The sequence below is a fragment of the Bos taurus genome, chromosome 20 (assembly GCF_002263795.3).
Source record: "Bos taurus isolate L1 Dominette 01449 registration number 42190680 breed Hereford chromosome 20, ARS-UCD2.0, whole genome shotgun sequence".
Taxonomy (NCBI): Eukaryota; Metazoa; Chordata; class Mammalia; order Artiodactyla; family Bovidae; genus Bos; species Bos taurus.
Genome location: NC_037347.1, coordinates 3,246,401 through 3,269,251, shown reverse-complemented (window position 1 = coordinate 3,269,251; position 22,851 = coordinate 3,246,401). Strand labels below are relative to the sequence as shown.

General features: G+C 52.4%; 1 protein-coding gene and 1 pseudogene across 1 annotated transcript in view; one reads left to right on the top strand and one right to left on the bottom strand.

Moving 5' to 3' along the window:
* Positions 1–6,673: 6,673 nt before the first annotated feature.
* The window catches only part of FGF18 (fibroblast growth factor 18), a 35,632-nt gene continuing 19,454 nt past the window's right edge, over positions 6,674–22,851 (bottom strand). Inside the window, 2 exon segments of the mRNA NM_001076007.2 lie at positions 6,674–7,312; positions 14,185–14,291. Of these exon segments, the coding sequence (NP_001069475.1) occupies positions 7,046–7,312; positions 14,185–14,291 (374 nt within the window). The 3' untranslated portion in view covers positions 6,674–7,045.
* Positions 16,464–16,929, top strand: LOC781186 (40S ribosomal protein S15a pseudogene; annotated as a pseudogene).

Below are 22,851 nucleotides of genomic sequence, written 5' to 3'. Positions count from 1 at the left end.
GTCACTTTGCCTCTTTGATTTGCTGTCTGTGGATAGAACAGGTTAAGACCAGCTCCCTGGGGGACTGTTATATGGTAACAAGAGTCATGTGCAGGATTCCAGCAGTCTGATGGATGACCTTAACCAAGCTTTGACTTCCTGACCTTGACCTTCTCAGGGCCTCAGTTTTCTCATCTGTAGGAAGCAGATAAATTAACTATCTCAGAGGACTCGGATGAGACTTAAGAGAATTGGGGTAATCAATAGGTGATCAATATTGGTGATCAGTAGGTGACAATCAGCCCCATATGATTGAAACATCAGTCTATGAGAGTCATTTAAAATCAGCAGCACCTCTGATCCACCCTAGGGGCCACAGTGGGGCCTGCAGCTGCAGTGGTCAGTCTGGTAGATTGGAATATTCACTGAGTGGAGGAGCTGGGGAGAAATTCTTACAGGTGCTCATTAGGTCCATGAAGCTGCCCTCAGGAGGGGAGGAATGCCTGGTTCATTACTGGCCCACTCTGCAGGAGGCCAGTCACCAGCAGGCTACCTGCCGTCTCCTCTCCTTGCCAGAGCTGGGAGTTTCAGCCAGGGGCCAGGCTGTCCCGGGGCAGGGTGGCAAGGGTGAGCCTCGTCGCCGTCTGGTCCCCAACTCCTCACCTAATGCTTGTAACAGACCCCACTGCTAATTGCATGGTTGGGGGGCAGCCTTCACATCTTTGGCATTAGACTCACTACTGTTTCTTTGGAAGCCCCAATCTTGGGGCTGTGCAGGAAGGGCTCTGCCTGTTCATGGGGTTTTCGAGCCCCCAGCATCCTAGCCCAGGTTTGTTAGGCTCCATCCTGGACAGGCAGTCAGGAGAGCATCTCGTTCCTGTGCTCAGCTGGGGCTTCACCCCCCGCCCCCTCCTCAGCCCACCTGGGCAGCAGGAAGACCCCAGACCCAGCCTCTCCTGTGTTCATGTCATCCCCACTCACCCAGTAGGAACACTTTACTTTTCTTGCCCCAAGTTTTGGTGCCTTATTCCCCTCTCCATCCCCAACAAAAGCAAGGAGAGGAGGAATGGTGGGGAAGTGGAAAGTAGGAACAGAGAAGCCTGGATTCAAATCTGGCTCTGTCACTTTCTACCATTAAACTTGGGGCCAATGGCATTTTTCTAGGGGCCTCAGTTTCCCTATCTACAAAAGGGCCCTCCTAATATCTGTCTTGCAAGGTCTTTGTGCCAGTCAAATGTGATGATAGTAACAGCTAAGGTACCAAGAGCTTACTCTGCACCAGGAACCATCCTGAACAGTCTGTGTGCACGTCACTGTGATCATAAGCATTGGTCCAGAGTAGGTGCCTGACAGACATCACTTCCCCCTCCCATCCCAGTAGTCAGGGGAGGGGTGGCCACAGGGGGAGGAGACTGAATCCAAACAATGCCTAGCGTGGTTTTTCCAGCAGTCATGCATGGATGGAGAGTTGGACCATACAGAAAGCTGAGCACCAAAGAACTGATGCATTCAAATGGTGATGCTGGAGAGGACTCTTGACTGTCCCTTGGACTGCAACAAGATCAAACCAGTCAATCCTAAAGGAAATCAGTCCTGAATATTCAGTGGAAGGACTGATGCTAAAGCTGAAGCTCCAATACTTTGGCCACCTGATGCAAAGAGCTGACTCACTGGAAAAGACCCTGATGCTAGGAAAAGATTGAAGGCAAAAGGAGAAGAGGGCAGCAGAGGATGGGATGGTTAAGATAGCATCACCGACTCAATGGGCATGAATTTGAGCAAACTCTGGGAGACAGTGGAGGACAGAGGAGCCTGGTGTGCTACATCCATGGGGTTGCAAAGAGCTGGACATGACTTCAGAGACTGAACAACAACAAAAATCAAAGGGTGGGGCGGGCAGGCGGAGAGCACACTGCCATCCCCAAACCCGCTTCCCTCCCTATGTGGGGACTGAGCCCACTGTTACTGCCCCTACCGGCCTCCTGAAACACCAGGCAAGGGTCCATCTGTATTCACTTCTGGTGCTCAGGCGCACAGTACCACTGGAGGGGTGAGGACCAGAGGGTGAGGGTCTGGGATCAAGAGACCTCAGCCCTTTCCTTCTGCCCTCTTCTTCTCTGGGTCAGAGAAGCAAATTTTGAAAGGATGCTAAGGGGGACCTGACTGGCCACTGAAGGAGCCCTTGAGCGTCAAGCTCCCTGGAAGAGCTCTGACTCACGTCCCTTTGCTACAACTCATGAGGTTCACCATCAGCATCATCACTATTCTAATGGGCTCTCTCATTAACTTGTTGGGTGCTCTGGAGCAAGTCACTTCCTCTGCCTGAGTCATGGTTCTTTCCTCTCTAAAGTGATGAGGTTGGGACTTTGCAGACGGTTCAGTGGTTAAAACTCCATCCTTCCACTGGGGGCACAGGTTTGATTCCCGGTCAGGGAACTAAGATCCCACATATTCCCTGGGTCTTGACCAAAGGGAAAAACAGCGGTGATGAGGCTGAAGAGAGACAGAGAGAAAAGACTGAGGATAAAGCACTTGCATGGGTGCCTTCCAGCTCTTATTACAGGAATAATCCCCAATTATTTGCTCTCCTATCTCTTTTGAACATCACATGGGCCCTGCCAGGTAAGAACGGTTGGATTAATGAAGGACACTGCTCATGGAAGACATGACATGCCCAGGATCACACAGCTGGCAAAGTAGCCAAGTGAAAACCAACTCTGGTACCTTAGGTCCCCCACCCTCGTGACCTCTGGGACACTGGCATCCTGGGGAGGATCCAGAGGGCCAGGGACAGGCTGTCATTAGGCACCTGAAAATGTTGTTTATATCTGTCTCCACCCTCTGGGAGCTGGAAGATGATGGACACCCAGGCAGGATCAGGGAGCTGAGAGGAGAGTGCTCCAGCCACTCAGGCTGTCATCAAACCATAGAAACAGACGGCCCTGGGTTCAAATCCTAGCTCCTCTACTTACTGTCTGTGTGCCCTCAGGCAAGTGACTTCACCTCTCTGAGCCTGCTTTATAAAGTGAGGCTAAAAATGCCCACCCCAAAGGCTGGTTGGGTAGATTCAATAAGCTCGTGCTTGGTACATAGAAGATGCTTCAGAAGTGGTGGTTATTATTACTCAGAAGTGGTGGGCTCTGTGCAGCTGGACTGTGGAAATACTCATTCAACGCTTTCCTCAGGGAAGCATCCTAAGACATCCTCTTTGGCTGAGGAATCTTCTCAGCAGCCCTCTGCACTGATTAGCATGTTTCTCACAGCTCGGGAAATATCCAGAAATCTCTGTCTGCATCTTCCAAAGTCAGGCCCAGACAGGGGGCGTGACTCAATCCAGGGCTCCAGATCCTCCAAGTCTCTGGAGGACTAAGGAGGGGAAATCACCACCAGCCCTGGGCACCTGGGATGGAGTCAAGGCAAGTTGGTGGATGTGGGTGGTGTGGGCAGCCTGTGGGATGAGGATGGAGGCCTGAGGATGCGCTGGGAGGGCAGGCAGGCCACAGTCAGCAGCAGAAGGATGCGCTTTGGGGGAGGCAGGCCACAGTCAGCAGCAGAAGGCAGTGCAGTGCAGGTTCATCCTGGCCTCAGGCACCCCCGGCTGCAGTCTGCCCGTCCTTCCCCACACAGGAGCCAGAGCAGACCCTTGACAGTGTCAGACACATCACACGTGGCTCCCCGTCTCACGCCAAATAAAAAAGCTCAAGGGGCGGTTTTGTTGTTGCTGTTCAGTTGCTAAGTCACGTCCGACTCTTTTGTGACCTGCAGTCCACCAGACTCCTCTGTCCATGGGATTTCCCAGGCAAGAATACTGGAGTGGGATCTTCCCAACCTAGAGATCGAACCCAGGTCTCCTGCATTGGCAGGCAGATTCTTCATTGCTGAGCCACCAGGGAAGGAGTGGTGGTTTAGCCCCTGCAACACTCAGCTTCTCCCCTCCATTGATTCTGCAATGAGCCCACGGGCCCCTCAAATTATTTCCCTGACAGGCTTCTAGCCCTGAGCCCTCTCTGTTGCCTCTGCCTGGCTCGCTCTTACCCTCGGTGCCTGCACGGGACTCCTCCGCCAGAGCCCTTCCCTTCCCTTTCCTTTCTATCTAAAATAGCAGCTCCATCACGTCTATCTCCTCACCCTATTTTCTTTTTCCTTATGTTTTACTATCACCTGAAAGCGTTTATATTTATTCAGTTTGCTGTATCTTCCCCCAAGGGACCGTAAGCTCTGTGAGGCGGGGACTCTGCTCAGCTAACTACGGTATCTCCAGACCCTGAGACAGCATCTGGCTCACAGTAAACAGTATGTATTTATCAGATGCATGAGTGATTGATTCAATGGACTGATTGAATACCCATGGCACTATTTTCTAGCTTGGATTGCTTTGGGCAGGTCATTTCACTTCTCTGAAACTTCCGACACAAAAGACAGGACATGTTCAACTCACAGGGTTATGGCTTCAGTGAAATAAAATAGTAGAGGGTGAAGGGAACTGGCACATAATAGGTGCCCAATAAATGACCACCACAGTCACCATTATTATCATCAAGGATCTCAGATTCATCACTTGCTCACGGAGGCCTTGGGCATGTCAAGAGTTCTCTCTGAGCCCCAGTCTGTTCATCAGTCCAACTGTCCAACACAAGATTTTGCTGGATGCCAGGGAAGTGGACACGAAGCACCCAGCAGGGGGTCTGACATCCAGTAAGCTCTCACCAAGTAGCAAGTACTGCAATCGAAGAGTGTCTAGGGTTTGGATACCCACTCCACCACTTATTCTGTGACCTTGGGAAAGCAGCTAAACTTCTCTGAGTCTCCTCACCCGTACCCTGAGGATAATGATAGTCCCTTCCTCACAAATCATCCTGAAGTCACAGTGCGATAAGGCCCCTGAAAGGGCTTCACAAAGCCCTCAGGAAGATGCACTGCGAAGGGCAGGAAGGCGAGGGTGCAGGGGTGAAGAGACAGAACCAAGAGCGGTGTTTGGCCTGAGTTCTGAGGGGGTCACAGAGGGAGCTAAAAGAAGCCTGGCTCCCTCTGTCCAGGAGCCCTCTGCAGAGAAGATGCTGCTGCCCGCACCCACCTCACCCCCTGCCCCTGCCCCTGCCCTCTCCGTAGGGCCTCACTGGGGACCTCTTCTGGCCGTTCCTGGCAAGGGGCATTTTCAACCGAGGCAGGTGACAGCAGCAGGACCCTAGAAGAGACCCTCAGTCAACCTGAAGCCCAATCCACTTTCCACCCCAGGACCAAGGCGACCTCTCCCCCAAACCCTAGGGCAGGCCCTGGGAAAAAAAGACCTTGAAGCCAAAGTCCCCAGAGGTTTCTTAGGCCAGACACACTCCTCATGCTCCAGCCCCTGAGGGTCTGCGGAAGAAACACCAGGTCCCCTCCCAACCTGGGCATCAGACCCCCTCCACCACCGAAAGGAGAGTGGGGACCACCCGTGCCTTGTTCAGTCTGTGCCTGGCACAACCCAGGGGTCAGCTCCCCAAATGACTCAATCAATAAGCCTTACTGCATATTCATGATTTTTTTTTTTTTGATCTGTTTTGATGAATTCTCAGTACCTAAGAGTGGCTGGCACTTAGTAAGGGTTTAATAAATATATGTTGAATCAGTGATTCAATTAATTAATCAATGCATGAAGCAATGAATCATTGCTATCAAGAGAATAACTGTAAGTGAAGTTCCCAGCAGGCTGTGATTTTTTTATGTTTTTTTATAAATCCCCAGGGCCTTGAAAAAAGACCCTGATGCTGGGGAAGATTGAGGGCAGGAGGAGAAGGGGGTGACAGAGGATGAGATGGTTGAATGGCATCACCAATTCAATGGTCATGAGTTTGCACAAACTCTGGGAGACAGGGAAGGACAGGGAAGTCTGGCATGCTGCAGTCCATGGGTCGCAAAGAGTCCAACATGACTTAGTGCCTGAACAACAACAAGGCCTTGAATACCCTTGGGACATAAATGTGCGTGAGAGCACATGTATGTGAACGTATGACTGAGTCAACCACTGAATCATGACTCACTAGAATGTAATCTTTCTGGAAGCAAGGGTTACCATCTGCTTTGTTTAAGGCTGCATCCTCAGTGCTTAGACCAGTGCCTGGAGCACGGCCGTGTGGAATGAATGAATGATAAATGAATGAGCGAGGCCCCAGCTCTCAGCCCAACGACCTCAGACCAAGAACAAACATGGAAGGGCACCTGAGCCCTGCCCCCGGCCACCACTCGCCTCTTGATTTTTTAAATAATTTGTCAATTGTTTTTAATTGTTGAGGCAGTAATACTTGGTTCATGAAACTGCAATATACAGAGAGGTGAAATAAATAGCTTATATATATATAATATATATAATATAGCTGGTTTTAAAATATTCCCTTATTCATTGGTGTACTAGGTCACGTGAGTCACGGAAGGTCGATAGCAGCATCCTCCAGAACTGTGAGTAATGCAGGGTCACCGTGATTGGACGAGGCCGTCTGTCGTCGAAAGTCGAGGCGCCGAGAATTCTGAGGGGCACGCCTTCCCTGCGCGGTGTCTCAGGGCAGCTTGCAGCGGACAATAAATAAATGACTGCAAACCAGAGAGCGATTTTTGTTGGACTCTGGGGCAGGGACAGGGGATTGGGAAAGAGGGGGAGTTGGCTGGGTGGGGGGAACACTACTTTCTCTTTTTTCTTTTTTGTGTTTTTGCCTTTTTTTTTTTTTTTTTTTTTTGCTTTAAGAACCTTTGGGAAAAAGGACTTTGGTTTCTCAGAGTGTCGTTTTCCTCATTCAAGTCCTCCTCTGGGGACGAGTTTCGAGTTGTCTGTTCCTAGAGAGACACAAGCACCTGTGCATTGACAACAGTCCCTTGGCGTGAGTCTTTTGTCAGCGGGTTTCAAGTCAACAATAAAATCCTTATCGCTCCCCTTCCCCCAAGAATTTTGGTTCAGTTTTTGTCTTCTCTTAAACACAATGTACAAAAATAGAAATTCTTCCTTATTTTTCATGTAAAAATATTCCTCTGATTGCAGTTCTCCGTGAGTGTGAGTGTGGGCTGGGGCGGCCTGAGGGGGGCGCGGCAGGGCCGCCTAGCCGGGGTGCGTGGGGCGGATCCGCCGGGACCGCTTGGTCACCGTGGTGTACTTGAAGGGCTTCTGCAGTTCGGCCTGTCCCTTGGGGTAGCGTTTCATGAAGTGCACATCCTGCTGGTTCTCGCGGGTCTTGGGGCCCTTCCGCGGCCGCCCCTTCTTGGTGAAGCCCACGTACCAGCCGGAGTACTTGGCCGACATCAGGGCTGTGTAGTTGTTCTCCAGGACCTTCTCAATGAACACACACTCTTTGCTGGTGCCATCAGGCTGCAGGAAGAGAGGGAAGGAGCAGGTGAGAGAGGAAGGGCAGATGCAAGGGGCAGAGCTGTGTTGAGAAGGCAGGGACGGGGGCCAAGGCTTGAGACGGCAAAGTAGAAAGGGCCTGGCCCCAGGCATTGGCCTCAGCAGTTTCACTCCCCGGATCCCTAGAGTGGACTTGACTTGGCGGCCCCTGCATCCTTCCCTGCTCACCAATTAGGTACCAGCCTCCCATTACCATTCAGGGATCCCTTTCTTTTCCACTCCCACGATGGAGCCAGGGGCTTCCACCTCAGCTCTACTAGAACAGAAGATTCAGATCTGACCAATCAAAATATAATTTCCTGTGATTGGTGCAGAGCACAGCACGTGGCCTGAGTCATCCAATCAGCAGCCCTCAAGATCCTGTTATAAATAATCCCCCCAAACATAGGCCAGTTTAAACTTGGGAAATAGGTAAGGCTGAAGCAAAGGCAGTCACTGTACCCCCATGAGGGGAAATGCTGCCTGACAACAAGGTCAGCTTGGAGGAAGAAAGCCAAGAGGAAGAGAATGAAAGAAACCAAGTCCTCCTCACATCTTTCAGTTTTTGGACCTACCCAGCTATATCTGAAGCTCAAGTTACCTCACTGTTATGTGGGCCAATAATATCTCATTTCCTTTAAAACAGTTGAGACTGTGTTCTATCACATGCAACAGAAAGAAGTCCCAACTCATGTGCACGAAACCGGGGACCAAGTTAACTGCCTACTCAACAGCCATTCAACTCCACTGTTACAGAGTTAAACATAAATTACATTTAATGTGGTACATCTTAATGTTTGTTGTGAAGAGGGGTGGAAGCCTCTGAAAATAAGGGCTTTGGCATGACCAAACTTCAAAGCCTATACCCATGGTTCTAAGATTTTAGGGTCCCCGGTGAACTCCCTGGGACACTATGCCAGGCAAGGAGCACTAGATTCATAGTCAGACGCTGAATCAACTCACACTTCCTTATGTGACCTCAGGCTAGTTAATTTCATTCTCTAAACTTTGGATTCCTTGCCTGGACCAAACACGGAAAATGACTCCTGCGTCATAGAGATGTTATGAGGAATGATGCTTATAAATGAGCCAGGCACACAGTAGGAACTTTTCACATTATTTCTGAAGAGCAGGTGGTTCCGAAGGTCTGACCTCCCTCCTTGGATCTGAACAAAAGGTGGTGGAAAGCGGACTTTGAATCTCCTCCTTGAAAAAGCCGAATTGCTCGGTGTGGCAGAGTGGGAAACACACAGAGTTGGAAGGCCTGAATTAGCAGCACTCGAGTTTCCAACTAACATCTCCAAATTTAGGCCGGGCCCACTCCTCGTTACAGACGGGTGCCCAGCCAAGTTGGAAGCCCAGCGGTCTGGCTGTGTGTGGAGACTGAGGTGCAAGTTCCAGCCTTTTGTTTGAAGTGGAAAACGGGCTGGAGCTTCCAGGAACGTTCACCTTTGAGCGGAGGGCAAGCTTGGGCCCTGCAGACAAAGTGCTGAACTTTGCAGAAAGGGACAGGCAGGGTAAGAAAACATTCTCTGGAGGAGAGATCTTTCGAGGAGGCTGCAGAGTATACAGGGGGTGGGCCTGGGAGAAGCACGCAGGACCCAGAGGACATTATGGGTTGAGTGAGCAGAGAGGGCCTATTGTGAGGGAAGCTGGGGCATATGTGCAAGGGAGATAAAAAGGAGTGGGCTCTGGGCTCCCCATGGATAATTCTAGAAGCTGCCTATCCAACTTGAGTCCAGGTCCCTTGGATGGTTTTGATGGAACAGTCAGAGAAAACTGAATAAAGCCTATACCATGGCTGGTTCCCCATCTTAGAATATCTGCCTAGAAAACTGCTTTCAACATTCAAGAGTCAGTTCAGTAACCACCTCCTCCAGGAAGCCTTCCCTGACTGCCGTCTAGCTCCCAGGGTATTTCCTCCTCTTCCTTCAAGACTCCGTTTGAGCATTGTGTGTGTTCGTTGCTCAGTTGTGTCCAACTCTTTGCGACCCCATGTAGCCTACCAGGCTGCTCTGTCCATGGGATTTTCCAGGCAAGAATACTGGAGAGGGTTGCCATTCCTTTCTCCCATTTAGCAGCATGCTTTATTCAACTCACATACTCCATCTTCTGAATCCCCTCCACACCCACTCCTTCTCCTGCCTGCCCAACAGAGTAGTTCTGTATCTGCCTGCTCCTCATCAGCCCAGGAGCTTCAGGAGGTCAAGACTGCTTCTCGCTTGCTCTCATGGCTTCGACATAGGTCTTAGCTCAGGACAGGGGCACCCGGAGAATTTGTGGTTAAATGGATGAGAGTTCTGCTGGGACACAGATGGAGGGAGTGACACATTAATTGGTTTTCCTCCAAAAGAAAATGGACTCTGCCTCCTGGATCCCTTACGAATGTCCCAGAGGCAGCTGTGAGTTGTGAGAGGCCCCTCCTGGGAGATGTGCTGAGAACAGTGAGGGCCCAAGCTCTCAGCCTGCCCACCTTGGTGTCCCTACTCATCCATTTACTCATTCATTCAGCATTTACTGATTGCCAACTAGAGCCCACATATTTCCACATCCACTGTCTCATTTAATCCTCTTAACTTGCCAAGGGAGACTCTACCTGGTAGGAGAAAACAATTCAAATACACAAGAATGGCTTTCCCAAGATCATGGAGCTGTTAGGAGGCAAAGCCAGGATTTGAAGCTGCACTTGCCACTGCAGCTCACTTCTCTGCTGTCTAATCCCAGACAGGCCCATGGGAGAAAGGGTATGGAAGAGTGGGTGCTGCCCATCAAAACACCTCAGGTCCCCCAGGACCACAGAGCTGCCATGCTCAGGAAGCAGTGATTGGAGGTTCAAGGGCCAGCACAGGGCCTGGCACATATGCTCTTGCCTGGGTTGAGGATCTGGGGTTCAGGCTGAGGTTCTGACACCCCAGAGGTCAGGAGCCCTTGGGAGGAGCCATAGGAACCATCACGAGTTCCCACCTGAACTCAGACTCAGTGGATAAGAAGCTCACAGGTAGGCCACCCTGGAGCCTGACCCTTGCCTTTCTCCTCACCACCTCTATGACCCTGCTTATGGCCTGCAGAGATTTTTTAAAAAACACATGTGCATGGGCCTCACCCCCCAAAATGCTGACTCAATTGGTTCAGGCAAGGCAGATCACCAATATTTAGAGAGTAACGGAACGGCCCATCCCAGAACCTTGGTGATTTAGTAGAATTTGATCATCTCTGGAAATCTACCACCTCCAACCTCCTTCTTTCCAAACTGGAGTCCTATTCCTTCTGTTTGATCTGAAGACTGAATCCTGATGACATCATTTGGCCCCTAGATCTAGTCTTCCTTGAAATCAGAACTACCCCCTGGATGTTTTTAGTGACCTAGACAAAAAAAAAAACAAGACTTTTGCTTAAAGGCATTTTGAATTAGGTTTCAGTCACATTCAACCAAAGCAATCTTCATAAACATGCAGTGTACAAGGGACCCCCTGCTCTGAATGGGTTTGGGGCCCCATGTTGCCCCAAAGGGGACACACCAATGATCACACAGGAGGAGACAGATGAGAAAAATCCACCTGGGTTGAATCTCCAGAGATGGGGAACAACTGCTTAGCACACAGTGCTTGACATTCAACAACTCTTTTATGGAATGAAAGGAAGTACTATCTCCTGGGTCAGGTGGAGGTGGGGTCCAGAGAGGTGGCAAGGACAAGGGGGCTTCTTCTCTCTCAGGGGCTTGGGAGAAGAGCTCTGGCATGCGATCAGTACGATGCAGCAGAGAGGAGCAAGGCCAAGGGTCTGGAGCATCGGCAGAGGCTCTCTTGGGGGTTCAGTGATGTGTCCAGCTGTGGCCAGATACGTAGAAGATTGACACCCAGGGTCAAAGCCATCCAAGTAAGCTATCCTGTTGAGCCAAAGGAGCCAGAGCCTGAACTGAGGTCAAGGGTTCCCACAGGTGAAGAACCTGACTTTCAAGGGGAATGTAGCTCATGTTTAACAAGTAAGTGCCTACTCAGTGTCAGGATTATCTTCCCATTTTACAGGAGAGGACACTGAGGCTCAGTGTGGTCACAGCACTTAAGATTCCCAGGCCTGATGTGGCTAATTCTGGCTGTAGGTTGAGTCAATTCTCAAAAGGTAAGCACCACATTTCTGTTTCTTTGGTATCCTTTGAGCAGGTATAAGAAGCATGATGGATGGATCCAGAATTGGCCCTCAGAGCCATTAGCCTGGTGGGGGATGCAAGCAGGAAAACAGCCAGTGTCAACCCAGGTGAGCAGACTGCAGAGAGAGGGCTGTGTGAGTAGCCGTGGGCTCCAGGGTGGGTGTGCTGACTGGGCAGTCAGGGAAGCCAGAGATCATGAAGGGAGGAGCCAAGACTCGGTGGATGGTCGAGGGAAAGGGTGTCCTGGCAGAGGGAACCGCATGCACACAGCCTGAAGGCCGCATCCAAGGAGTGGAGGCTGGCAGTGCCGTGTGTCTGGGACATAGCAACACGAGGGCAGGCAGGCTCTCTCCAAGGAGTGTAGCCTTTCTTGGGTAGAAGGTGAGGGCCTGAGGACTGGTTCTGGTTAAGCTGCCGGTGGAGAGGAGGGGCGAGCTTTAGAAAAAGCTGAGAGTGGGCAGAGGGGAAAGGCCTGGAGGTGGAGCCTGAGGCAGCGGAGGAGCACTATTCTGGAGAAGGTACGAGGGCAGAACAGAGGCAGGAGTTAGGGCAGGACCAGACACAGACCAGCCATCAAGAGTAACCCCAGGTCTGATCGGCTGCCGACCTGTGACAGAACTGCCAGCCAAGGACCCGGGGCTCCCAACTGCAGGACCCAGAGAGTGGGCGCTGGGCTGGGTAGGGGCCAACAGGGGGACCCACCCGGCCGAGTCGGGATAGGTGGATGGGTAGCCGGACGCCCGTGGAGCCTCCGTGGCCAGCCCGGGAGCCGGGAGGGGAAACTTGGGGGTGGGGGGTGGGGGGGACCCTGCAGTAAGGTGGAGGGGCACCTTGCCTGTAGCAAGGGTGGAGGGAAGTGGAGCGCGGGGCGGGCCTCGCCGCCAGCTGAACCGTCCCCAATATTAATGACGGGAGAGAGGGCGAGGGGGCAGGAAATCGGAGCCGGCTCCTGTGGAAGCGGTGACTCAGCGGCCAGCCGGCGGGCGGGCGGGCGGGCGGCGGGCAGCGGCCCGAGGGGACGGGGCTGTTCTTTTGACCCCAGGACGGCCCTCCTGGGGTCAAGATGCCGGGAACCACGCAGACGGGGAGGGAGGGGCACGCGGGCACTGGGCACGGCCCCTCCTTTAAACAGGGGAAAAAAGGGGGGTGAGGGGAGAAAGGCGAGCCCACAACTGCAAGCAGGTTCGGCCTGGGAGGCGGCCCAGGCGGGCAGGAGAACAAAGCGCCCGACGCGGGGCTGGCCGCGCCGCCGCAGGAAACGCACAGCCAGGCCAGGGGACCCGGCGCCCGGCCCGCCTGCCGCCCCTGCCCCGGACCCCTCGCTGGCCGGCCGGCCGGCCGCGGACAGACGCGGTGAGTGAGTCCGCGGAAAGTGAATCACTAATTAAAACCACTCCTAGGCATCCCGGGGCGCGCTACGGATTACTATTCTGTTGCTCTTTGAGAAGCTCCAGCTGGAATCCTTGCCTTCTAAATTGGGCTTTGAAGCCCGCCAAGCTCTAGCCCGTGACCTGGGAAGAGTGCCCGGACACGGCCAAGCCTCAGCTTTTTCATCTATGAAATGGGAATGGTGGAAGTCTGTTCTTCCCCGACCCACCTTATGGTATTATTTTGAAGCATTTTTTGCTTAGTGCCTGGCAGAAAGTAGGTGCTCAATTAACAGAGGCTATTGGTACCCTTGTTATTAACAAATAATCAGAGACACTCTCCTGGCTCAGGTCTCTGGCCTGTCATCCTCTCCCCAGGATATGGAGGGGAGGGGGGAAGAGGGATAAGAATTGGGGGATTCTGGGAGTCAAAGCCATGGCTTAAACAGAAACTGAAGTCATGCTTCCTTCCCCCACCCTAACAAGGTGTAATAAATGCAGGTCGTCACAGAGGGCCTTGCCTCAAGGAGAAGAAGCCATCCTCTTTGGAATCTGGGTCTACCCTCTACCCTCCACTCCAACTGGCCAGCAGAAGCCACCCCCTCATTATACAAGTTGGACAGGGGGTGAGTAGGGTCTTTGCAGAGAGAAGGGAACTTGGAGCATGAATCCACTATAGAGCTACTGCCTGTAACACCTTCCACAGGAGCACCCAAAGGAAGCAAGTGTGTGAACTTCACAAACAAGGACACTCCGGCCAAAAGGGGCAGCAGCATCAAAATGCAGCATCAGTGGAGGCTCAGAATCCCTGGCACGTGGGTCCACCCCACCCATATCCTACCCCCGCCCTAATATGTTACATGCCTGTTCCAAAGTAATAAAACCTTTCTGAAATGCTAGAATCACAAGGCCGAAGAGGCTGCTGGGTTCCAGAGGTGTGGCTGTGGGGAGTCATAAACCCCCTGTGATTATTAAAACAGCGCTGCAGCCCCAGGCCCTGGCCCGCTGGTTCCCTGCTGCCAGACGTCAGGTACATTCAGACTGGGAGCCTCAGACCCCCTGGGGGCTCTCCCACTGCCAAGCAAGCCAGAGCTCCACGTCCACTAGGAGAGATCGGGGCCCCATGTGCTCCCCAAAGTCACAGCCGCAATCTGGCAGGCTACAGGTGAGGGGACAGAGAAGTGGGGGTGATGAAGAGATCTCACAATGGGAATCTCTGTCTCACACACACATACACATTCATGGGACCTCTTTCCCGTTTAGGGCTGATGGGGCCCAGGAGGCACTGCTCCAGCTGCCCTGGGTTGCTGGGGGACCCACCCAAGTCCCAGACCACCACTTACCTTCCCCACAAGCTTGCCTTTCCGGTTCATACACAGGTAGAACTCCGTCTCCTTGCCCTTGATCCGGACTTGACTACCGAAGGTATCTGTCTCCACTAGGAGCTGGGCTTCGAAAGGCAGAAGGAGAACAAGACACATTTTTTACCAGGGGCAGTGGCTGGCCTGAAGACTCAGCAACATGACCCCTGACCCTGACCTTGCCCTTGGACCTCCCACTGCCCCCAGAATCAAGTGTGGGGGCGGGGGGTGCTTCCCACAGGTCTCTCTGGAGCATGTGCCCCTCAGGCAGGGAGAAAGGCTCTCTGACACCTGTTCCCAACCTCTGGACTCTCTGGACTCCACTGGGGACCCAGATCGCTCCTGGTGCTAAATACCAGTGTGACTTCTCCTGCCCTCATCACCCACCTTCCCCTGCCCCTCAATTCCCTTCCCCAATTCAGGACACACAACCACACAAATAACCCCAAAGAAGAGCAGTCTCTGGACTGAAGGGTCAGACATTCAGATGCCTATGAGCTCACACAGGCATTACAATGTGCACGTGCGCGTGCGCACACACACACACACACACACACACACACACACACAATACATACACATGCGTCTTGCCTTGTGGAATGCTAAGCTACTTCCTCCAAAATTTAGGTCAGAAGCCCCTTCCTCCAGGGCAAACATCTGGGTGTCCCCTTCCTGATGGGGATATGAGAGAGGGAGTGCCCTGGCCACTTGAAATGGGGAAACGTCTGGAAAGGGTAATTCAAGGCCCCAGGGAAAGGAGGCTATCAATATAATATTTCACTTTCCTCAGTCAAAGCCATTAAGACTTGGGGACTTCCCTAGCGGTTCGGTGGTTAACACTCCATGCTTCCAATGAGGGGGCTACGGGTTCAATCCCTGGTTAGGGAACTAAGATCCCACATGTCACATGCCACACAGTGTGGATAGAAAAAAAAAGGCCACCAAGGCTAAAGGATAACTAACTCTCAGGAGCCCAGAAGTCCCAATCAGAACCCAGTACCCTCTGGTCTGGAATGGGAGACCTCATGTTAAATCCCCATACTCCACAAAAACATGGGGTGTCCAGATGATCCTGGATGGGGTAGTCAGAGCTGACCCCCAAAGCCTGACTGAACAAGAACATCTAGTGGCCGAAGGGTGACTGTCTCTTGATTAGGCATACTGTAAGACCCCTCCCTGTCCCTTGGCCACTTCACATTTTCTCCCTGGTAGGATGCTGTGTGACTTTGGCAGGTCACATGCCCTCTCTGAATTTGAATCCCAGAGCCTGGATTTCCCTACCACCTCCATCCCCCTTCTTTGCCTCTGACTCCCCATTCTCACCCTCCCTCCCCTGACCCTTTGCTTCCCAACACCTGCCCCTCCCTCACCCACAAAATTTTAATTTCAGTGACAAGGGGCTTGCTTCTCCATAACAAAATCATAGTTCTAAATACAGTATCCTTGGAGCCACAAACAGTGTACCTCAGTGCCCCTAAAATACAAGAGGTATGATTTTAATAAAAAAAATTTTTAAATATATACCCTGGTGCCCTGCTGTGAAAATTAAAACCATCTGGAACTCAGGATTTCCAATAATTAATCTAGCCCTCCTTTGACACCACTACTAATTAAAATGTGATACCCACCTTTCCAAGGAAAAAAAGAAGAATTTACATAAAATTTAAAGATCTAACAAGAATTTAGTAATTCTAGGAACAAAGGTGGGGGCACATTCTTCTCTCTACCTTCCCCCACCCCTAGTAAACACTGAGTTGAGAATATTAGTGAACACCCTTCATGCTCCCTGCTTCCCTAAATCCAAACTCCCTGTAACTCTCTTGTTAGCTTAGTCCCTGGGAACCAAGGGTCAATCACCACAGCACTTCTGAGACTTGCTTTCAGCATCTCCTCACAAACTCAGGCCCCACCTGGGATGGGGGTTGTTAGGGGTCAGGAGAGTCCCCGACCCCCAGGAGCTTCTGACAAAGGCAGCGTGTGTAAGGGGAAAGGTGAGAGCTTTGAAATGCACATGTATGGATAGGACTCCCTAGCTCCACTTGCCAGTGTGTGACCCTGGGCCTCAGTTTCTTTATCTGTAAAATGGGGGTGGTTGCCCCTCATCTTTAACAGCCAATGTGAGGGTTAAATAAAATGATGCCGTTCTCAGAGGCTGGGTAGGAGAAACTCAGTAACTGTTCCTTAAGTTTCTTGATAACTGCAAAATAAACCCATTTACCCAAAAAAAAACCCCAAAAAGTAGTGGAAAAGAAATCTGGTATGGCTCTTTCCGCCATCTTTCCGTGCCGCCAGAATGGTGCGCATGAATGTCCTGGCCGATGCTCTCAAGAGTATCAACAATGCCGAAAAGAGAGGCAAACGCCAGGTCCTTATTAGGCCGTGCTCCAAAGTCATCGTCAGGTTTCTAACAGTGATGATGAAGCATGGTTACATTGGCGAATTTGAAATCATTGATGATCACAGGGCTGGGAAAATTGTTGTGAACCTCACAGGCAGACTAAATAAGTGTGGAGTGATCAGCCCTAGATTTGATGTGCAACTCAAAGATCTAGAAAAATGGCAGAATAACCTGCTCCCATCCCGTCAGTTTGGTTTCATTGTACTGACAACCTCAGCTGGCATCATGGACCATGAAGAAGCAAGACGAAAACATACAGGAGGGAAAATCCTTGGATTCTTTTTCTAGGGATGTAATACATACAAATAAAATGCCTCAGAGGACTCTGATGCTTCCTTAAAAAAAAAAAAAGAAATCTGGTATGTATAAAAGGGCAGAGGGGAAGCAGAACTTGCTTCCCCAAGGCAGGCCTTCTGTCCTGAACTTTCTCAGCATCCTCCAGGGTCTCAGGTACCCCACACTGTGAGTGCATCAGAAAATGCCCTAGGCAGGGATTTACAGAGCCTTACCATCCTGGAGGGGTGACCTGGAGTAAGCCACACACCTGTCTGAGCCCCTAGTTTCCTTACCTGTGCAATAGGAGTGGGGCCTGACTGTTCTGATTGTCTCTGGGATTGGAGAGGGGTAGGGATTGGAAATCATAAAAAGCGGGTGAGGCCACAGGGCTGAGGCCAGGCAGCCCCAAGCACATCCGAGAGGACTCTGTCTGCCCTCTCCCGGCTCCAGCCTGGGGCCCTGTCTTCAGAACACCTCTGCACCCTGGATCCAACTCCCCTGTGACCCTGCCAAAGTCACACATCCCCCGTAAGGTTAGGTACCTTCATCCTCCTTTTACAGGGTAGGAAACTGAGGTTCAGAGAAGCAACCCTTCCCAGGTTGGGGGGGTGGGGGCGGGTTGACATCCAGTCTGGCTGGCTCTCTTCCTGTTGGGGCCTGGGTCCCAGAGGAGGGCCCCCAGCTCCAGGGAGACTTGGCTTAAAACACAGCCCCCGCTTCTCATTAGCCACAGCCCATCTGAGGAAGCCCTGGCCTCTGCGTGAGCCATCCAGGGGCCTGGGGCTGGGGCTGGACGGCACCCCACCCCCGCCAGCCCAGCTGCCCCCACCCCAGCAAGGGGATGGTCTGCACCAGCCGCTGCGCCCTGGGGAGCCAGAAGTCTGTTCTTCCCCGACCGTAGCAAGCCACGGAGTGACCTAGACTCCACTCAGCACATGACATAATGAGGAGGGAGCCGGGCCAAGATTATGTAAAGTCTTTGGGGAGTAATAGCAGCAGCAGTTCTCAGAAAAAGAGAAAGAGAGACTCCACCCACCCAGACCAGGTTTGCCCCAGAGCCTGCCTGGTCCTCAGCATCACACTTCCCCGTCTCATGACCCAAGACCTAAGCCCACAAGACGCACCTCTCAGGAGCCAGAAAACTCGTCTCCACTCAGTTTGATTCTCAGGTCGGTCCCAGGCCAGGCAGGAGGCATCAATGATATCATCTTGCCACTCACCAGCCTGGCATCCCCTCCTCCACTCTCTGCTACGCTTGCCCCCAGCAGTCTCTCCTCTACAGATCAGCCAGAAGGATACTTACAAAATGCACAGAGAACTGTGCCTCTCCCCTGCTAAAGCCTCCTATGGAACTCCATGCGTGCGTGCTCAGTCGTGTCCCACTCTTTGCAGCCCCAGGGACTGCAGCCCACCAGGCTCCTCTCTCCATGGGATTTTCCAGGCAAGAATACTAGAATGGATTGTCATTTCCTCCTCCAGGGGCTCTTCCCGACCCAGGGATCAAAACCGTGTCTCTCGCATTGCCAGGCGGATTCTTCACCACTGTGCCACCTCACTAACAATCCAGACTCTGCAAGGGGACCCCTAAGAGGCACCCGGTCTGGCCGCTACTGTCCGCCCCCGTCTCCCACTCTCCCTCACAGTCCTCCAGCCACAAAAGCCTCCTTGCTCCTCCTGCTCTGACTCACCCAGCACACTCCTGCCTCAGGGCCTTTTGCCTGGCGATCGCTTTGCCCACAGTTTCCCACAGCGGCTCCTCATCTCCTAGATTGACATCTCAACTCAGATGTCACCTCCTCAGAGAGGAGGCTACAGTCCATGGGGTCACAAAAAGCCAGACATGACTGAGTGACTAACACTCTCACACACTATTCATACTTACCTCATCAAGCCCTTTATATACTTACTAAAGTTAACTTATTGGTCATTTACCATAAGCCAAGTGTAGGCTAGGTGCCGGAAACCACAGTGGTGGATGAGACTGGTAAGGGCCTGCCCTCATGGAGCTTACCTTCTGGTGGACAGAGACAGACACAGAAAAGGTAGCAAATATGAGGAGACCACTTGGAGGAGAGCTTGGAGGAGAATGGAGCAGGGGATGGCAGGAGCTGGACTGGGAGGGTGGTGTGACCAGGGAAGGAGGTGACATCTCAGGTCCCGTGCAGTGCAAGCAGATTCTTTACCATCTGGGCCCCAGGGAAGCCCCAAGTATGCATAATGCCATTTAAAAGTTAAAGCAAACAAGATTCAGGGTGGTAAAGAGACTTGCTCAAGGGCATACAGCTGGTAAAAGCAGAGTAGAAGTTCAAATTCAGTGTCTGATCCCACGATCAATGCCTTTAGCAACTCTGCTCCCCACCAGTGTTACTCCTGCCTCTCACTAGAACTCTGAGCTCCCCCACTAACCCACCCCCAGCCTCAGAGTTGCTATCAGATATTCTGACAAAGGGAGAACGTCCTATCCCTCTCTGGGCCAGGACTAGATGACTTCCTTTCAGTACTGCCCCTCTGGGAAGCAACGGTAACTTATATTTATTTACAGCCTATCAGATGTTGGTCACCATTCTACCCTATACACGTTATCTCAGTCCTTATGACAATCCCAGGAGATTAGAACTATTTTTTTTATTTCCCCATTTTACAGGTGAGAAAATGGAGCCCCAAGATCACGCAGTGGTGGAGTTAAAACCCAGGCAGGCTAACCTAGAAGTCTGGGTCTTAGCCTGTCTCCCCCTTAGGTCAAACTTTTCCTCCATGGCAGTCCCTTTCCTGGGGAAGTTAGTGAACGAACAAGGAGGGTCTCTGCCTTGACTTCACCTTCCTGGGGCAGAAGTCTGTGGGTCGAGACGCCCAAAGAGCCAAAGGTTGGGGCCCATCCCTCGGCAGCTCCATTTCCAAATGACCTCGAGGCAGGGAAGGGTACCAGCAGTCACCCTGAGGAAGATAGCTTCTAGCTGATTCTGGGAGATGGCCCATAGGAGCACCCAAGTCTGGGTTCAAGCCACAGCCAGAGAGGCAGCAAATGGCTTCTGACCTCATTCTGACCAGAAGGAGAGTCTGTATGCGCCAGGAGCCAAGCGACTGAGGGATCTCTCCTGCAGAGGAGGCCACAGAGTCAGTCTCGGCTCAGAGCAGGAGCCCAGCGCCTGCCCATACAGGCCAGGAGCTTGAAGAGCCCAATCCCTTCTCCAGCATCCAGATAGGAACGCAGAAAAGGAAAAAGAGAAAGTGGAATAAAAAGGAGCTGGAGAGAAAGCCCTTTCTATTAAAAAAAAAACAAAAAGCTGTCTTTTTCTCCCAGTTTTGTTGAAATGCATGGAGTAACAATGATGGTTTTAAAAAGCTAATACTTATTTGAGCATTTACCATCCATCAGGCACTGTGCTTAGAGTCTGAATATGGAAAGTCTCATTAGATCCTCACAACAACCTTATGAGGTAGGAACTATTACACCCATTTTACTGATGAAGAAACTGAGGCTCTGAGCAGAGCTTCAGAGGTTACTTGCCAAAGTCATTCAGTAGGACCAGGATTTGAACACAGGCAGAGTAACTCCGGAGCTGGTCTGACACAGACAGAGAAATTCTGATTCAGGCAGAGCAGACAGACACCAGGCAGGCTGGCGACGGCAGAGAGATGAGAAGTGACTTTGGTAGGTGGATGGATTGACTGATTCCAGAGTGATTTCCCAGCTGGGCTTCCCTGCGGGCGATCCAGGACCTCTTTTGGAAGCCTTTTGTTTGGAAGGGTTGGAAACAGCAGGGAAAGACAGAGATCCAGAGAGACATACACAGAGGGACACAGGAGACCCAGAAAAATGTAACTGGAGGACACCAGGCAGGAGACTTGGTTTCCTTCCCCCTCTCCCACAGGTTTCAGAGTTAAACCTCCAAGACCTGAGAAAGCAAGCAGGGAGCCGGGAGCCGATGAGAGGCTGGGCAGAGCAGCGCCCCCGGGCCTGCACAGGTTGACCCGCCGCCGCTGGCTGCTGCAGTGCCAGGGCAGGTGCCACGGGCCCCTCTCCAGGAATCACCCTCCGGCAAGGAAACATCCTTGCCACAGAAGGCGCTGGGAGGTCACACTGAACCAGTACCCCCTTCCTCCCCTCTGAACCAGGTGGAGGGGAAGGGAAAGAAGCGGGGCAGGAGGAAGGATTCCTCTCTGGAGAGGTTTCAGTATCGCTATTCACACACACACACGCGCGCACACACGCACACACGTTATGGTTTTTCTCCAAAGGTGCCCATGGCTCCCCTTCTCCTAAAGTCACCCAAGGAGGCTCGCAGGCCATGTGGGTTTGCCAGAAAGGAAGAGGGAGAGAATCAATAGGATCGATCAGGAGCTATATTTAATCCTAGCTGTAGCTCTCATGTGGCTGGTTGAGATGCAGAGTCACCAAGGTGTGGGTGGCCACTCCTCACTGAGGACAGAAGTCGTGGGACATAAGCTCAGAGGGCAGGGGTATTAGACGGATATATTAATGCTCCTTCCAGCTGGGAACATCTCTCAGAAAAGCTGGTTCTGTTGCTCATGGTATCCTGGCTGCAAGATGCAAGGCTGGCTGGAAGGGAGGACAGGAGAGGAGAATGAGGGGACCACCGATTCCCCAAGTACCTACACTGTGCCAGGCGCTTGCCCCAGAGGAGTGGTCTCATCCACACTCCTGGAGGCTCACGGGTCACCCATGCACTCACTGGCTCAAACATGTATTGCACACTGGTTTGTGGTTGGCTGTGTGCAAGGGGGATGCTTCCCAGGTGGGTCTGTGGTAAAGCATCCGCCTGCAATGTGGGAGACGTGGCTTCCATTCCTGGGTCGGGAAGATCCCCTGGAGAAGGAAATGGCAACCCACTCCAGTATTCTTGCCTGGAGAATCCCATGGACAGAGGAGCCTGGCGGGCTACAGTCCATGGGGTTGCAAAGAGTCTGACATGACGGAGCGACTAACACAGTTTCACTGCGCAAGGGATACAGTGAGGACAGTAGACAGAAGCCACCTGGCCTCAGAGTGTGCACTGGAGCAGGAGACACGGAGAGCGAATAACTACACACGCAGCAGAACCACAGGCAGCAATAAGTGCTAGGAAGAGAAACACAGGCACACGAGGACACAGACAGGAATTCTCTGATAAGGTGACGACTGAATGAACGAGGTGAGGGAGCAAACGCCATGGGAACATCTGGAAGAAGGGCAGCCCCAGGCTGAGGGCCCAGCAAAGGCCCTTAACTGCAGACACGTGGCACATGCGAGGGGCAGCAGGAAGCTGGGGCTGGAGCGGAGCCAGCAAGGACTGGGGTGATGGAGCCTGTGGTCAGGGAGGAGCCAGGTCAGGCCTTCCTGCTGAGGGTGTGGATTTCTAAACAACATGACCACCTTTGAATGAGTGACCGAGGCTCACATTTTGGACCACAGTATGGAGAATGGACTATGAGGTGTCAAACTCAGAGAGAAGGGGGTCACTGCTGCCTTGCCCACACCAGCCAGCCCAAAGGACCTGGCTCCTCGCTCAAGCCCAGCCCTGCAGCAGGTACCAGGAGGAGGGAAACGGGGACCAGAGGGCCCCCGCCCACTTCCATCACCCACTAGGCAAAAGTCCTGCAAGACCCCACATGCTTTCCCAGATGAGTCACGCATGTCAGCCCCTGACTGGGCTCTGTGCTGCCCCGTAATTATTTTAGTCACTCATCCAGGAACCTTTAAAGGGGGCCTGCTTTCTGCCAGGCCATGTAGTAGACACGAGGACAGGAAGAAAGGTCACTGCTTTCAAGGAGCTCACATTCTTGGAGGGGAGTAGGGGAACTCAGGAAGGCTGCCCAGTGGGGCAGAGCCCGTGCTGAGCAGGCTGAGTCCCCGTGACCCTGGGCAGCGGTGACACAGCTGGAAGCACTGATCCCTGCCAAGCTGGAGCCAATCCACAGCGTACCAACTCCATGCCCTGTCCTCTGCCACCCTGCAATGCAGGGAGGGGGTGGGA